This window comes from Polyodon spathula, chromosome 2, assembly GCF_017654505.1.
Source record: "Polyodon spathula isolate WHYD16114869_AA chromosome 2, ASM1765450v1, whole genome shotgun sequence".
In the NCBI taxonomy this organism is placed as follows: domain Eukaryota; kingdom Metazoa; phylum Chordata; class Actinopteri; order Acipenseriformes; family Polyodontidae; genus Polyodon; species Polyodon spathula.
The window spans coordinates 16,879,149-16,898,012 of record NC_054535.1 but is presented as its reverse complement, the minus strand read 5'-3'; the positions used below and the strand labels follow the sequence as shown (position 1 = coordinate 16,898,012).

The window sequence follows — 18,864 nt, the reverse complement described above, 5'->3', positions numbered from 1 at the left end:
GATATGAGGTATCATTTCCACCCACCGTATGCAGCCACACCCCACCCCTACAGTAGCATGACCAAAACGCATTCAATAAATTAGAACATTTCTTCTACATAAATGTAAGACTTTCTTCTTGCTTTTTTAAATTTGTTTTTGTTTTCTTCCCTCTAAGACACATTTCATGCAAAGCAGTTATTCCTTTGAGCACATAACACACAGATTTATATTTTAGGATAAAAAAAGCTTATTTGTTCTTCCTCCTCCTCGTCGTTCTTTATAAAAAGGCAGGCACGGTACACATGCCAATTTCGCATTGCATTGCTTTTGCATTCTACATTTAAAAGGTGGGATGTCATTAAAGCAGTTTGTTGTTTTTCAAGCAAAGGCTGCAGCCAGGACATTTTACACATTCACTGATATTATTTATTTTTGTCTTAACAGACAGCTAACAAATTAAGCTCTATTCATCCTGAAAATCGATGACTTCTCTGTCTCTATTTTTGGCTTTTCAGGCAAGCTATGCACATTAGTGTGTAAATGTGTCACCATGGAAACTGAGACCACCTGCCTGCTCCAATGACATCATTCTCAGCACAAGCAAATAACTAAAAACAGCAGCAGAGTACAGACTCCAATGCACATGCAGAGGTCTGGCCCAGGGTTGCAGATTAATGCGCATGAGAGACAAGGCAAGAAAATCAAACATTTTAAAAGTTTATACTTCTACAATATGTGACAAAAAGGGCTCAGAGGTTTATTGTCTCTCCCATGTTGGCTTGTAAAAATGGAGAGAATTCAAAGGGGTACTTTTTTGGATGCACCAAGTTTTTATTTTTATTTTTATATGTATTTATATTTTCGGTAGTTTGGCAGAAGACGACACATCCAAAAGAAAGTGCAAATAAATCAGTGCCTTGATGGCAGTGCTACGTGTGAGCAAACACGTTGGCTCCCATGCATGAGAGCAGACTGAACATTTGCCACATGGTGTTTTAAAAGAAAAAAAATGTAAATAATATTAATAATTCAAAAAAATACAAAAAGTTTATCAACTGACATTAATAAACAAGGATTTTAAAAAATATATTTTTCTGTATGAATCTATTTTGTTGTTGTGAGAGAGAGTGGACACAGAAATGCACTCTGCTGTATTTACCAGGTTCTCAATACTAGTTGGTGTGCTTAAGTATATGGGTATTTGTGTATGGAGTAAACAAAGGGACAGGCGAATAAGCAGCACCCAATCAGTCATGCTGAAGTATCGAGTTATCATACATCACGAGGAGGGCCAAAGTGCTGCTGGAACCAGTGGCACCAACTTCCTACAGCAAGGGTGGGTCAATCCTATTCTCCTTTGTGTACTGTGTAACCCAATACAACTTAGAGATGAGTGAGTAGGGGGTTGGGAGTGGGGAATTTGATCAGCTAACGCAACCATCATATCATCAATAGCAAGAAGTCATTTTGGTTTGGGTGGGGGGGGGGGGTGGATTGGGGGAGACAAAAAAAAAAGGACAATTATTCTTCACGCAGCTGCAGGCGGTAGCGGTGGTAGCGAAGCTGGAAAAACATTCTCTCCAAGAAGGAGTGGCTCATCCCTGGCAGCGTGTACTCTTCTGTGACACCCATGTGTTGGAAGCCCAGGGACTCGTACAGCTTGTGTGCAGCCAGCTTGACTGCAGTGGTGCCCAGAACGATGGCAGAGTAGTTGTTGAGCATGGCGAACTCCAGCACTTTACGGCCCAGGGCCTTGGCAATACCTTTGCCACGGTAGCGCAAGTCCACAGACATACGGCGCAGCTCCACCGTGTTGTCCTCCTCGTTGCCCTGGGCCCCCACAATGCCAACAACCTTGCCCTCCAGGACTGCCACCCAGAAGCAGGAGCCTGAAAAAGACAACTGCCACTTAGCATCACCCTGTGGAAGGCCCTCTAGGTAAAACAGCTGGAGAGAAAGTGCAGAAAAACTGGTACAAACAGACTAGAAGTCTTTTTCAGTGTCTTAATGCACTGCAGTTGAGACATACTCTGCTGTAGAACAGAGTACCTCATAATTACAAGTACAGCCAAACTTGAACAGATGACCATCTTCACAGAGTGACCTGTGATGAATCCCCATATACCAACATTGCCAATGTTAAATCAACTGGAAATAAACACTGACTAAAAGTGGAAATTTATAGCAGTTGTTGGTTGTCAATAAACAGGATTGGCTGTTTCTAAACATTATTCTGAGAGAGTGACGCATGCCACAGAAAGGATTACTTTAACATTACAATTTTACAGTTCTAGAATACTTGCTTTTTCAAACAACTTACCGCTTGGCAGCACTACCAGTGAACTGAGAATATCTTTTTCAGTACGAGTAAGTGGTTCCAGTATTAGCTTTTGTTTTAAATAAACTGATTGTATTTATCACATCCACTTGAATTTAATCATGAGGCACAGAATGACACTGCTGGTATAATTGCTTTATCCTCTACATCCTAGATAGAAGAATGAAAAAAGGGGCTTATTTCAAATAAAAAACGCACCTGTTGCAGGGCTCTGCACTTGAAAGCATAAATGTTGCAGCCCATTCATAAGTAGAATCAGAAATTTGAATTAGGAAACCCAAAGCTCTTTAATGATAATAACATGGGAGATCATGTGGGCTTTAATTTAAGCCAGCCTTTTCAATAATATAAAATTTACATTCTGCCTTAAACCAGCACTTTTCAATCCTGCCAGAAGAAAGAAGCTCTTTTGTGATGACAGCTCTGCGCAGATGGATGACAAAAAGCAATGTGGAAAAAATGGTGGTACAAAGGTTTAAGTCAACTTGGTTTCCTTTCACCCTATTCAACCGAACATTTCTACCAAAGCTGCATCTTATGCCTGTGACATCAGCTCGCCTGTCTCCGCCCCTACAAGGGACAAAACAGCATGCAGGGTGGAGCTCAGTGCCATTTTCTATTTCAGCCTTTTCAGCTACATAGAGTGACCCAGCGTTCGAGAGAGGGAAAATTTGCTATCTGCGACCAGAAGCAGTCAGATCAGCTTGTCTTATTTTATTTCTGCTTGCTTTTTCCCCTTGGGACAAACCGCTGAGTAAAAAATTGTTTAAATAATTGAATTGTGTTTTACTGGGAGTCTGTTTTCTTGCGGCCCCCTGGCCAGCGGCAGTGACGGGCTTGCCTGCTCCTGTACTCTGCAGACCAGTGACACACTATTATTAATATCATTCACTCTCTCTTTTCTACCTTAACTCCGGCTGATGTTTCATTAGCCTTGTTTTTTACAAGCATATTGGGAACTTTAAACTATGTTTAAATCATTTTTGTGGTTGAAACGGTTATATCTCCCCTTTTTATTCCAGGTGCTGTGCGCACAGCTTACTGCTTGTAAGCCAGCGCTCTTGGATTGGCACTGTGATTAGCCTTCAAGCTCCACAGACTAACTTGTGGGCTGTACCCCAACAGTTAGAGAGCTTTGCAGCTTCGGCATCACTTTGTGAAGGCTTGTCAGTGGGAAAGAGCTTTAAGCAGGTGCTCTCAGGTTCTTGCACTGCATCCCTGTGTTGCTGCCTTGGTCACACGCGGTTTGATTAGGCCCTACCAGTACCAACCATGCACTGTGCCATGCCTCCATGCCCTGTTGTGCACCATGCACCATACCGCACCATACACTATACCGTACTGTGTCGTGCCTTCGTGCACCATGCCACACCGTGCACCGTACCGCACCCTGTGTGTGTGGTGTGTCGGTTGAGCATCATGCACCATACTGTGCATACCATACCGTATCGCACTGTACCGTGTTTCAATACAGTGTTACCACCCGTGTGCATTACTATATAGTCTTGCTGCAACGATGCCTTGGTTCAATTCTTGCACGACCTGTGTGTGTGTGGTGTCTTGGGGCTTTTGTAAGGCCTTGCAGTGCTCACCAGGCATTTGGTTGAGCGCAGGCACAATCGCTTTGCAGAGCCTGATCCCTCGACCTCCTCTCAGAGGGATATGTCCCCCTCTCTGCGGTGTGCGGCACTGCCATCGGCGGATCGTGCACCAGTCAAAAAACGACAGCACAATGGCAGAAGCCCCTTGTGGTCTTTTGCATCAGCCTCATCATCTTCACCCCGACCCCACCCCCCGAAGCGTAAGAAGACTAGCCAATGCCATTTCCCAAGATACCCGGTCATTAAGACCCAGATAGATCACATGTGGGAAGCCATCTCAGCCCACAGCCAGAAGTTGAAGGCATTGGCTGCGGCACACCTGGTCTGTTGCTGCACAAGAGTGGGTGCAGGATGACTCCATGTCCCTCGCTGCTTTGGGAACTGCTGAGGAGCTAGAGGAACCTCAACTGGAGGAGCTGGAGGAGGACGGGACACTATCGCCACTCCCCTTCTCTGCAGAACTCATAGCTTTATTGAAAATAGCCACCACAGTACTGCTCCCTGTCCACCCGGACGTTCTGCATGAGGTCCAATCAACTTGGGGACACCCCGACACCACCCCGGCAATCCCCAGGGCTGCTGACCTGTTATATCGGGTTCACTTCAAGGAGTTGAGGCTTGGCCACTTTCCTCCTGTTGCAACAACCATTGCCTTCCTTGTACAGGGCCCACATCTGGCGGTCCTTTCCAAAGATGTGTTATGCCCTAACAAAGTGCAAGGTCACAGAGGTGATGTTAAAAAAGCCTATGCCGCAGAAGCTCTAGCTACCCGGGTGGGTAACTACACAAGTATTCTGGTGGCTTGCCAGTCAATGTGTGTGCAGAGCTTGTCAGTGAATTGCAGACAGACCTTTGGCTCTCCCAGGCACAAGTGCCTGATGGGGACAAGGCCTCCCTTTTGGATGCCCCAGTCACACCAGGCCATACATTCGGTCCAGCGGTGGACAAACTGCTGCTGAGCTCACAGAAGGTGCAAGAATCCACTAAAGAGTTGGTTTGCTTGCTGCCCAAAAAGGCTACTGAAGCCAGACCGGGCAACTGGTTCACTATGTTGGAACTGAAAGACACCCACTTCCATGTCCCGATAAGACCTGGCCACAGGAAATATCTGCGGTTCTCATTTCAAGGGACCGCTTATAAGTTATGTGTTGTTCTTCTCTAGCCCCTCAGACTTTTTCAAAGTAGACTGAGGCTATCCTGGACCCTCTGAGGCTGCAAGTCATCAGAGTGCTCAATTACCTGGACGACTGGATCATATGTGCCAAGTCCCCAATGCAGGCAGCAGCACACACGGAGCTGGTGACTGCCATCTACCTCACAGGATGAATCATCCCATCTTGCAACCACATCTCTGCCTGTCAGTGTCCTGACACTGTATGGAGACCCTCTTGTGGTGGATACAGCCAGCTTACCTGTGTCTAGGTGTGGTGTTGGGCAGTATAACCAGGCAAGAGGTGATCACCACAGACACCTCCGGCTCAGGCTGGAGCGCAAGGTTGTGGCAGCCCCCTTGGGTGGGGCTAAACATAAAAGTCATGGAGCTGCAGGCAGTTCTTCTGGCCTTGCAGAGCTTCTTCCAGGAGGTGCAGGGGAGACACGTGTTGGTCAGGACAGACAACACAACCGTGGTGGCCTACATCAACCATCAGGGCGGCCTGTGCTCGCCCCATCTCCATCGGGTAGCCCACAAATCTTGTTGTGGGCTCATGAGCACCTGCTGTCCCGGAGAGAGATACATCTGCCAGGAGCAGAAAACCACACCACAGACCTAACAAGGGGAGTTCCGTGCGGCTCAGAGTGGAGGCTCCACCCAGTGGTGATGAGCCTGATTTGGGACAGGTTCAGGAGAGCAGAGGTCAACCTCTTTGCCTCCCTGGAATCCACTCATTGTCCCCTCTGGTTCTCCATTTTGGGGAGCAGGGGTCCACTGGGAGTCGACGCCCTTGCACACAAGTGGCCAAGGACTCTCCTTTATGCCTTTCCACCGTGGCATTGCTTCCGATGTGCCTGGAAAACATGCCAGGATGCTTTTAGTGGCCCTGTACTGGCCCAGAATGTGAGAGCTGCTTCAACGCGCTCTCAGTATGGATACAAGTGGGCCGTGTTCCAAATTTGGTGTTTGGCACGTCAGGTTGATTCCATGACTTGCTCCATGCCAGTCATTCTGAAGTTTTTGCAGGACCTCTTTCATGAGGGCAAGTCCCCTGACTCTGAAGGTTTACTTGGCAGCAATCTCGGCTTGTCATGTTAAAATTGACTCTGTGTCCCCAGACTCTGTGTTTCTGAAAGGGGCACGGCTTCTGCCTCCTTTGAAGGACAAAGTTCCTCAGTGGTGGTTAAATGTGGTGCTGCGTGCACTCATGAAACCACCCTTTGAACATCTACATTCTACTGAGCTTAAATATCTTTCTCTGAAGGTATTGTTTTTACTTGCCATCACCTCCGCTAGGACGAAGGTCATGCTCTGCACGAATCTGGCCTTTGTGCTGAATGCCTATAGACCTTCCATGTCAATCAGTCAGTGGAATTAGAGGCCTTTCACCCTCCTCCACTCCAGGAAGACGATGAGTGTCGGCTCCATAGGCTTTGTCCGGTTAGGGCATTAGCGTATTACATTCACAGGACTAAAAGTTGGCGGCAATCCAAGCAACTGTTTATATGCTTTGGAGCTAAGAACCAAGGTCAAGCCCTGTCAAAACTGAGGCTGTTCAATTGGATCATGGAGACAGTCAAGATTGCTTATGAGCAAGCCAACTTGCTACCTCTTGGGCATTGTCTCAGGGTGCATCTGTTTCTGACATTTGCGATGCAGCAGTGTGGGCCACTCCCCACACCCTCACAAGGTTTTATAGGCTTAATGTCCTGGATCCTCAAAACCCTGCCTTTGGAACCAGAGTGCTGACTGTGGCATATCAGCCAGACTCAGAAGCACATGCATAGGTATTCCTGCGTTCTGTGGAGTTACCATGCTTTGTATCTGTGGCAAGCCATGGGTCTCGCCAGATTGGCTGTTCTGCAAGTCACATCCTTGCGACGGCTTGCGTATACTTAGCCATTGTGTAACGGAATACATTTCGTACTTAAAAGGGAACGTTAGGTCATTATCATAACCCTGGTTCCCTGAAATAGAAATGCATCCACTACAATTATTTGGTCGCTGCATACATTGTATGCAGTAGGCTGAAGAAAATGCATGGCAGCGAGTGTTGTCCTGCACGCAGTTTTTTTTCCTGTTGGGGCAGACAGGCATGCTGACGTCATGGGCATAAGACGCAGAATTGGTAGAGGTGTTCAGTTGAATCAGGTATAATAGGTTAACCATTGTGTAACGGATACATTTCTATTTCAGGGTTATGATAATAACCTAACATTTTGTTACTAATAGAACAGAATAACAAAATATTATGTATTCTTTATCAAGTGACCTAAAATAGGCATTGTGCTTAACCTCCATTTAACAGGAAAAACTGAAGCAGAAGATTGTGAAAAGGATTGTAATCCACACCATTTTTCATTAAACAGTGAAGGTCACAATCCGCTACCTTTGAGAAAACGTTAAGGTCTTTGCTTCAGCTTTTTTAATAGTATAGATGGAGAGTCTTCTGTGTGAATATGATGTTGACCAAAGAAGAATGGGTGTTCCTTTAGCTTAATAGGAATTGTGACCTTCTGCACTCGTTGCATTGATAATAGACTACTCTGCAGCTACAGTAATTCACCATGCAGCGATACAACTGACTGATCATCCTCTTAACCACCCTGCCATTGTCTTCACATAACAAAACAATGATAGCAAAATGTCAGCTCCCTGCCTCACATGCAGTATGAGAAACAAACTATTCTTGATGCAAGGGTACACGCCTGGAGTTTTTCAAATTGACCATCACAGATTTAAAGATTCAGAAAATGTTATGGTCGTAATGATGGGGGGGGAGACACGACACGACACATGTAATGTTTACAGAAACTAAAAGCATTCTTTTGTAACACCAGTTTATATTGTTGCATTGTAAAAACAGCTAGAAGACATCGAAATGGTCAACTGGCTTTTCTTTAAGGCAGAATTTACTACTAAACTAGCTTTGGAAATATAGCTAACTGTAGTGATGATTTGAATACAGGCTGCAGACAAGTATGTAAGGGAGTTTCATTAAGGGAGTTTCAACTAAATCTGGGGTGATGAGTGCACTGAATGCTGAACTACGCAAGTATGCAACGAACATGTTTGTGGGACACTGCAGCTTCTACCAATGGCTCACATGTTTCAGTGGAGCGTCCCATTCAATAACCCTGCAGCTCTTCAATGCTGTAGCTGCTGGAACAGTATCAGAGATCTCTGTGCATCTCCTTAACTTGTGCATGCACTTAACAAGTGTATAACAAAGAAATCCTTAGTCTTTTTTATCATTAAGCGATTATAGCTTTATGAAGATTAATATGGGGTATTTGAATCTGGAAGCATGGTGCTACCTAGTTTTTTTTTGTTGTTGTTCTGCATTTTTATATTATATCCTTTGTAAATTTGTACAGTGGTGCCCAAAAGAAATGACACAACTGTCTTTTCAGTGCAATACGCTCTAATTCATCTACGAAAAATCTTCGACACCTGTACTTTTGAATAGTTCATAAAAGCTACAAATTCATTCTTATATAGTACGTACACTTCCACTTTCCCTGAGTGGTAATAATATCAAAGTGAGTTAGAGCATTTTTGATTGAAAAGATAGGTGGGTGTCCATACTTTTGGGCACCTCTGTAAAATTAAATAGCTTAATAGATGCAGTTATTTCATTATTATTTATTTCATTAATAACCTTGCATTCAATTCAAAGGTCTTCTGAAACAATAGATATTTACTAATATGAAATATAGTATCAAAAACTATAAAATCTCCTTTACCATATTTAATATGCATACTATGTTACTATAGCCAAATTATTTCCATGTAAGATCCAAAATGTCGAGTCAAGTGATTGTTCTCCTCTACGGTCATCTTAATTTCTGTACTGCAGTATAACTGTATCTCTCTCTCCTCTCTCTCTCTCTCTCTCCTCCTCTCCAGCCTTTCCCTGGAGAGCATGCTGTGTGAATAAATCTCCCTGACCAACACTACTCTACATCAGCTCTTCCTGCAGCTCTGCCATCACTCCCCATGCTAACCCCCTTCCCTGGGACAGCGAGAGCATGTGCTCACTAGGAGACATGTGTTATACAATGAACACAGCTATAGTGATGCTACTGGCTGCCAGGGATCTATTAGCCTTAGAAGTAGAAAATGTTTTCAAACTATTACTAGGCAGAAAGAACTAGTACTTACTGTTATTTACTGTCTGATACGGTTTATTTTTAATTGGTAGAGTAGATAATTGTGTGTGTGTGTGTGGTTAGATTTAGCACACTTAAATTAATATGGAACAAGAGCATAGCACCACATGGAGACTAAAGCTTTTGATTTTTAAAACGATTTCCCCCAGCAGACCCGAACTGATTCCACATATAATTTTTTCGTGGGGTCTGTTTTTTATTTATTTTTTCTTCCTCTTAATTTCACAGTTGGGTGAGACAGAAGAAAATGGGTCAAAATGGACTTGGACTGAGTCACGCCACAAGCTAGCAGGAAAGAATACCTGAGCTCAAGGACAGTTCACCAAAAAGCACACTGTTCTGGCTTGATAATGCAACAAACAGCACTGTAACTGTATCCTAGTCGTGACGTACAGATTGCCAGCCTTCTGCACAAAAACAGCAAGATAGCAGGGCAAGGTGTTTGAACTACCTAAAAGAATGTACTGCTATAAATATAAGAAATGATGACGTTATGGGTACCTACACAGATATGATTAAATTGCTAAACCTCCCTGTTCAAATCTAATAGAGCTACTCAATGTATTTGACCACAGCAGTTTAAATGGGTTTTATTAAATGATAAGGACCGTACATTTCTTAACACTAGTAAGAAATAAATACTTGAGATGTATTATATTATTTTCATTCCATGTATAATTCAACCATGTACTATAGGTTATAATTGTAAGAGAAAAAATAGGTATAAAATACCAATATGCATATTATATCTGTTTATATATATATATATATATATATTATATATATATATATATATATATATATATATATATATATATATATATATTTTATATATATTCTCTTTGTATAGAATATATGAATATGTGTATTGTATATATACATATATATGGTGTGTGTGTATATATATATATATATATATATATATATATATATATATATATATATATATATATAAAATGATAGAAAAAAAGAAAGTCAGTCAGTCAATAACAAATTGTATCTGATATAGGCTTAAGTGAGTAGGCATATTTTATATAGCCTATTGTAATCAAGCTAAAAGAATACAGCATGGTTGTATTTTTAGGCTTAAACTTGCAATTTGGCATAGCAGCTACTGTATATAAAATATGCAGCATCCATCTGCTGTCAAAGTTAATCCATTTGTGTTAACAAAAAACAAAAAAAATCATATTCATAAATTTTGCTGTTAAATGCACCAATGCTTTATGAATGAACCCTCAAGCGACTGATTTTGTATTCTTGATCCACCAGATGGCATCTGATTGGGGACAAAGGGTGATCAACTCAGGAGAAATCAATGACTGTTTCTTGAACTCCTGCTGTCGCAGGTAGCTGCTCTCTTTTGCAGGGATTTTTAAGTAACTTGAGCACAGTATTGTAATGGGATTCATTGTTTTATTGGGAAAGGTAGAGATAGTGGAAAAGAAACATTTGAGGATCCTGTTATTTGGAATGCCAGCTGCAAGGGAGGGTGGGGGTGGTATGCTAATGGAATGCATTTCACATTAGTCTCAGCTCAACTCCTGGGAAATCTGACTTCATTTCAGGTCACTCACACTGTTACTATTCAAATGTGTGGGATTTCTTTTTTCCACTGCTAGTAAGACGGTTCATGAATCACTGCTTCATGTGCTCACATTGTCAATGCGCAGGCCAGATCAAATGATGAATGCAATGAAATGTACTCGGACATTAAGATGATGTTTTAAATTAAATATGACCCAGCTAGCACCTATGTATGATATGCTATTACATGGAGATGCTCTGGAATTGACTAAAATATGAGCCCTACCTGTTTTTAAACACGTGAAAGATGCCTAAATGTCCTGCAAAGTTTTATTGTTCATGATAATTCACCAGGAGAATGAATGTTCCTAGAAGCCCCTGGTACCGCCAGAGATCATAAGAGCAGGCAAATTGATTTGGTATGATTCTGAAGCCATTAGCAAGCAAGGAAAGACTCCCAGTGATACAATTAAGGCAGACATGCAAGTTTAGGTTACATACTTGGTTTGTACAGATCTTTTATTGGCGCGTTTCCTGTCAAAGCCTTATTAGCTAACTCAGGAGGCCACAAAAACTGCTGTTGGTTATTCTTGGTCCAACAGTCGTTATAATTACATGACAATTCTGCCTTTTAACTCTTAAAGGCCTGGTCACATGGGTAACTTTTGTCGACGGCAACAAACTCAAGTGACCACCCTGGTCAACACCCCGGTGACACACCAGAGACATGGCTCCCACTTTAGTGCGATTCAAGTGAAACGAGGGCAACATTTGTTAGTAGTGTCACATGACAATAAGGATATAGACCATAAAGTCAGACAGACAGAGTATATGGAACATTCTTGTGCCTGCATTTCATCCAATTAATTATATGTAGTCTAAAGATATGCAATACAGCGTGTATGTGGATAGGCGAATATTAATGTCCACGATTACAATAACACATTTAAGCTATGAATACATTTCTTAGAATAATAAAATACATGTGCAGCGTATATATTTTTTAAATGTTTTAATTTAAATTAATTTGCAGTGTATACAGAATGCCTGTCATTCCTATATTAATCCTCAGTCATAACATTTTTTATAACAGTAAACGGCTTGAAAAATAAATGGTAAAAATCTCACGTCTGCCTTCTTGCTTTTGAAAGCCTAGAATTAAAAGTATTGAAAACAATACTGATATACTGATTATGTTTGGCATATTAAACATGTAGACTTACCAACTAAATAATTCTACTATATACACACGCAGCATGTTTGCGTCTTGTGACAAAAGTGCATTATGACTGGTTTGAATTACATTGTTGCATGTGTGTTGCCAGCTTGTCAACTGCATGCTTCTCTCGCGTGATCACCGTAAACTGCAAGTCAACACGCAGGCAACAAATGTGTTTCTCTTGTTGCCGTCAACAAAAGTCACCTGTGTGATGCTGCCGACAATGAACTGCTTTTATGTAGGCTGCAGGACTGCATTTATGTTTCCGTTGATAGATTTTCGATTGAAACTATATTATTTTTAAAATATAATACACTATACTTAGGTATTTTTTAAGTGAATTTGGGGGGGGGGCTGGAAAAAACATAACAGACATTTAGCTGTAATAAAATATATTGTTTTGACCTAAGTTACTTAATTTAGACCGCCTGAATACTAAATTAGTGCATTAGCTTACTTTAAATACCTAGTTCTTGTTGTTCTCTTCACGTAACCAAGGCAACCTTACCTGCAGGTTTCATGTAATACTGCTCAATATCAGACATGTCCGTGTGTAGTGCGCAGTCGAGAAAGCTGTGGATAACTTTCTTACTAAAGTAGTACCTCGCGCCCATTAGAAGGACAGGCGCGCAGCAAGTCAGCGCCACGGACTTGGTCACAACAAAGCACATCACTATGGAGATAAGGGAGAGAAATAAACGATACCTGTCAGAAAAGAGAATTAGGTGTTGATTTCAGAGAACAAACCTCAGCGAGCATAATTATACAAACACACTGAATGAGAAAATAAACACAAAACAAACATGCCATATATTCTAAACACATCTTAACCAGTACAGTTTAATATATAGTGTAGCATGCACGGGGGAAGGCAGCAGTAGGGCTGGTAGGTGACAAAATCACACACAAAGACATAAGCCCGATATACGCTCCTTACAAAGGAGCCAGCTCTTTTGTACAGCGGTACCAGCGCTATACTTCAGTGCGAGGGGTCCTGGGTTCGTGCCCGATCTCGCCATGTGTGATGCGCCTGCCTGCATTAACTGAGATCGCTACATTGGTGTTAGAATTGGGATGCAGGTACCCCGGCACGCATTCATTGCACTGTAGCCTGATGAGCAAGTCCGGGGAGGACTTGAGACTGGCAGGGGAGAGTGTAGCGTGCACGGGGGCAGGCAGCAGCAGCAGGGCTGGTAGGTGACATAATCACACACAGAGTCATAAGCCCGACATACGCTCCTTGCAAAGGAGTCGGCTCTCTTTTACATCGGTATCAGCGCTATGCTTTAGTATGAGAAGTCCCGGGCTTGTGTCCGAGATTGCTACAATATATATTATAATTAAACAAAAGCATTCAATAATATGTGCATATTAAAAAGATGGAACCTATGTTCATATTATGTATATATATCTATATATATATTATATATATATATTATATATTATATATATAGATATATATATTTATAATATACATGCAGTGTGCAAACATATTATATTCTAAATTATAAAGTTAAAAAACCTGTTAACTACCAATATAAACTAGCAAATTGGCACAAAGAACATAAGTAATAATAATCTACTGTATTACTGTTTTTTTTTTTTTTTTTTTTAATTTGCAAACACACAAGTCTCTCACCAGGGGGCGCCACTGTAAAATGCAAAACAGCTGCGCAACATTGCACGTTTTGCTTCTGTGCAGATGACACTAGTAGAATATCGACTTGAACTGGCTGCGCCTCGCTGCTGTACGGTAGTACACGGTAATGTATGTAGGTTGGCTCTATAAAGAGAGTTCTCGTCACGTTGTTCTCTTATCCTGTCTTCTGTATTGTATCTTGTATTCATACTTTGGTGCTAACATTGGTAAAATGCATGTTTTTCAATATGTCTCTTTCGGGTTGGAATCATTTTTTTATTTTTTATTTTTTTACGCTGATTTCAAATATGTTTAGGCTTTTAGTAAGCAATGCCTAATTATTGTATTTGGCGTTTTCACATTTACAACAAATTGTATCTAGTTAATAAATGACTTTACTATGTTCGCTGGCCGTACCAGCTGGTTTATTTCAAAAATATGTTTAATGGAGAAGGGCCGGATGAAATGCACACGCATGTAGCAGTCTGACTTGCAGCAGAAATAATGGGTGCATGCTATAACGGCGAGACTACAGTGGTCTGTGCGCGCACACGCTCCATTCATGATTCATGCGTCACCCGGTATAGTACGCACTGCATACAATCACTGTCAGTAGGATGATCATGTCATATTACACGATACCATTATATATATATATATATATATATATATATATATATATATATATATATATATATATATATAGCCTAACACACACACAGGACAGACAGGCAAATTTTAAACTCGTGTTTAAATTAATTGTTTGGACGGTTCTTCTTCTTTGTTTAATTAAAAAAAAAAAAAAAAAAAAAAAAAAAAAGATGTCTAGATCTTTACTGCACTTTGAATAAGATCGCTTTTGTGAACACAAACGGGTACAATGTAACAAACGAATGCAGCCCAAACGCTTGTTATTTGTAGGCGGTGTACGGGCAAGACCACTTGTAATTTCCATTACAGAAAATCACCGGTCAATAATATATGTGCGCACGAGCTACATTATAGAATCTGGTATATGTGGCCATAAATTACTATGACAGATTATGTTAAAAACCATACGCATGGATTAATTCAATAAGGTTTCCTAAAATGCGCTGTCTGCAACACCCTGCCTTCTTCAACAACACAATACAAACTAAATTCCAGCAAAAAACAGCTCGGGTTTGATCTTGTAACAGAGATATTCATGCTGTAACCGGTAACTGGCCGTATTGGTTCAAGAGACGCCTAGTTGAACGGCAGTAAATTTTACATCCTTTACTGTAAAATTCTGATGATAAATGACTGTGTACAATCTGATATTAACACTAGGCTGACCTCTGTTAACCCATACTTATTACTGGTAAAATACGTATTATTCTAATCCCAGACATATTGCTGGCCACCAGTATGTGGTCCAGTTTAAGTTGTCATATATGTATTGGTGTTGTTAATACACACAGGCACACTCACTCACAGACACACACACATAAAAAAAAAATATATATATATATATATATATATATATATATATATATATATATATATATATACACACACACACACACACACACACACACACACACACACACACACACACACACACACACACACTGCTCTTATGATAAAAATGAAAATGTGGAGGTAGTGTACACACGTTCACTTACTTGTTATAAATGTATATATAATTTGCGTTTTGGTTTGTTGTTTTAAACCCCGAAATGCCGTATTAGGTATTCTCTCCATTATCCCATCATAAAAGATGCGGCGGACATCCTCGTGATCAGTGAGCTCAAACTCGCGGATAGAAACGGTATCTTTTTTCAGGTTTTCCTCGAGACTGTTCGGAGATGATGACGATGAAGTCCACATTTGAGAAGCAGACACGATAATGGAATCTTTTTCGCTCCCTGGTATGGAATGTTCATCTGCAACGATTTTAGTCTCGCAAACCATTTTTGGAGACAAACAATGCATGCAACCTGCCTCAGAAATACTAAAATGAGAAAAAATGTAACGTGTGTATGACTTGTATTATTAAAAGAAAAGTGAACAATGCTGCAACCCTGAGCTTTTCACACGACCAAGAGAATAAGCTGCATTTTAAAGCACTATTTATATGTGGCATAGCTGGTGGATTCAGATTCTGGGGCCCCGGGGGGTCCTAGCACTTTTGAGATTGGCTGCATCAAACCACCACGTGACATCAATAGGAGGAGAATGAAAAAAAAAAAAAAAACACCCAGTTTCTTATTTTTTCTTTTTTTTAAATCGTTTTGTTTTCTATTTCAGATTACTACTGCGTGATGTATACATGTTAAACGACGTCTTCTCTTTCTGCTAAAGTCATCGTCGTTTATGTAGTTTTGCCTGCCTGCCATCACATCCCCATGATTCCGTTTTAAAAGAATAACTGTGGTCTGTCTATATTGTGTATCGATTCTTACAGGGCCAGTAGTGACAGCGGCTGCCAGCGCTTTGCGGCATTGACGTTGTAGATAGGATATAATGTAGTTTATCATTGCTTCCCTTTCAGTCCACAAACACACACACACACATATATATATATATATATATATATATATATATATATATATATATATATATATATATATATATATATGGGTTTTGGGGGTACTCTGTTCTGTACAAGACCATTGTTTGGTCCGACAGGCTCCATTGCGTTCCAAATGCTAATTTGGTTTACGTTAAAACTAATTATTTTGATTAATAACGCTTATTATATAATATTAATTTATTATTATTATTATTATTATAATAATAATAATAATAATAATAATAATAATAATAATAATAATAAAGAAATAATAATTTCCACCTGCTTTCAGAATGAATGGATTATTCATTCACGTTACAGTCCAGACAGCCGGTCACGCTTACTAGCCGATTCACTCCAGGTTTTTCTTTATGTTGTGGTGCGCGTGGTGTTGAACAAAGGCAGGCAAATGAATGGGCTGCGATGCATTGATAATAGTCAATACTATATACTGTGTATGTATATCGTACAGATTCCGTCACCTTCACAATGAAGAACGGGCTGCGTAATTCCCATTCACTGCAGTCTCGCGGTCGATTCTGGTTCTACATATCTAGTGTAACTCCGTTTTTTTTTTTCTAATAATATAATACACATGATTTTATAATGAACACGTCACATGTTCAGACGGTTTTAAATATTCGATATGGATATTCTACATTTTCGTCTTCTTGTAACAATATCATTTCTTAAAATATAATGCATTAAATTTAATTCACTCTATAGAACATTATTGTTTTGAGGTTGCGTGATCCAAATCACAAAAGTGTTTTTTAGGGTGTTAAAGTTCTTGAGAGATAATAACAAGTAAAACATATTCATTTGATGTTTGTTTCTTAAATTGTGTATAGCCTATATTACAATGAAATGAGATTGCATGTGCATGGTATTAAACCCCTGGAGCGCGCAAGACACCAGGATCCTGCAGCGTGCCCGATGGATGGGTGTTCTGTGCTCACGATTGAACTGCACTTTGCCTTCACAGCTTCAGCATCTGCCGCATGCAGGGTCAGACAGACAGCGCTTTCCTCGAGCATGCGCGAGAGTAGTCGTGCACACGCACTAATATATTTCAACCTTAAAAGCGATGTCGATTAGTGGGCTTTTGCAGTTGCAAATAAATAAAATTATATATAATAAATTATATAATATAATATTATATATATAAATATATATATAATAGTAATATATATATATATATATATATATATATATATATATATATATATATATATATATATATAATATATATATAATTAAAAAAAAAACATTTGAAATGGCGTGCCACTGTTTTGTCTATAGTACATTTTCATTTGTGTTGTAGCTCATTTAAGTTTATTAATATTGTTATTATTAATATTAAAAACACGAAGATCCTTGACAATAGCTGCAATACGAATTACCCCACTGTTTAACAGAATGAAACACTAGGAGTCTCTTTACTACAGTATATTTTGTGATTTTTTGCAACGGCAAATTCATAATAGCATTCAGTGGGTATTCAACCTTTTCTCAGTGGTGTGATACTTCTTGTAAACGTGAATGAACAATGAAGAGATAAAACACCGCAGTAAACATAGCTGACGTGACAGTCTGCTCGGGATGACCCCATGCTTGTGAGAATATCGATGCCTAGGCAAAACGATGGACAGCTGATGGTGCTGATGGACAGCTCCTTGTAATTGGTTGACGGAAGAGTCAATACAGCCTTAACAGCACAATTCCACAATTGTTTTTTTAACCCACCTAAAGCCGAATTCATATACGTATTTAAGTTTATAAATGCATAGTTATGTTTTTCTTTAAAAAATGCACATTTTAGACCGATGTAGCTATTGGAAAAGAATTTAAGTACACAACTGATAAGGCTTACAGAATAATTTATGGTATTACCGCATTACACTTTGTTAAAGATGAACTGGTGCTCGGGTGGCAGTCGTGTCTCCAGTGAAACCCCTGATAATCCCCTGCCTCGGTGCACTGCATCAATCTTGCTGTCAAGCGTAGATGGTTTGTCATGGTGTGGGTCAGTTTTGTTGCACCTCTGCTAAATTGGAGGTACTATGTACCAAAAGGATTGCAAATTTAATAATAGGGCTTAGCAAAAACATATACAGTTGTAATCAATTAGGCATCCTCATAAGAGGAGCTTGTAGAGTTTGCAAACCCACCATTGCTTCTGCATATATTGTTAATAACTCATAAACCATAGAGGTTGTCAGCTTCATGTTGTTGAAATGCCACAGGAATAATCTAACTGCATTGTGAAGGCTGATACATTAGGGTTTGTGGTTTCCAGATGATAAGACCTAATGCTTCGAGACATGGTGTCATACTAGATACACACATGTATTCTGTGATTCACTGTGTCATCGTACAAGAAAATGAACAATTTCCTGACAGTTCTTTTGCAATGCTGCTGCCACAGCAGACTCCTGCTTCAGACACCACGTGTAGTGACTTCATATTTGCAGGGTTATATGAACACTGCATGTAAATGTACTGACCATTGCATTGATCTCTGTCCTAACGTGGCTACCATATAGAGATCCTATGACTGTTTAAGCTACAGCAGCATAGAGGCAGTACATTTTGAGTTATTGTCTTAATCTTTGTTATACAGTTGTATTCTTTGCAGTAGTGTCCAGTAAAAACAAATCTTTTCATTGCTGCTTTGCTTTAAATTCTGGCAATGTT

At 40.2% G+C, this 18,864-nt stretch overlaps 1 protein-coding gene across 2 annotated transcripts; it reads right to left on the bottom strand.

Annotated features, from left to right (window-relative positions):
- Window positions 1–1,461: 1,461 nt before the first annotated feature.
- LOC121330806 (N-acetylaspartate synthetase-like) lies at window positions 1,462–15,738 on the bottom strand. 2 transcript variants are annotated; one of them, XM_041277612.1, is made up of 3 exons: window positions 15,278–15,738; window positions 12,501–12,665; window positions 1,462–1,871 (listed from the first exon to the last, which is right to left on the bottom strand). In XM_041277612.1, exons 1-3 carry the CDS (start codon window positions 15,585–15,587, stop codon window positions 1,504–1,506), a joined length of 843 nt encoding a protein of 280 aa, XP_041133546.1. In that variant the 5' UTR covers window positions 15,588–15,738; the 3' UTR covers window positions 1,462–1,503. The 2 variants fall into 2 exon arrangements, with proteins under 2 accessions (XP_041133546.1, XP_041133556.1); XM_041277622.1 differs by lacking the exon at window positions 12,501–12,665 and having other exon boundaries at window positions 15,278–15,737.
- Between the last annotated feature and the right edge of the window lie 3,126 nt (window positions 15,739–18,864).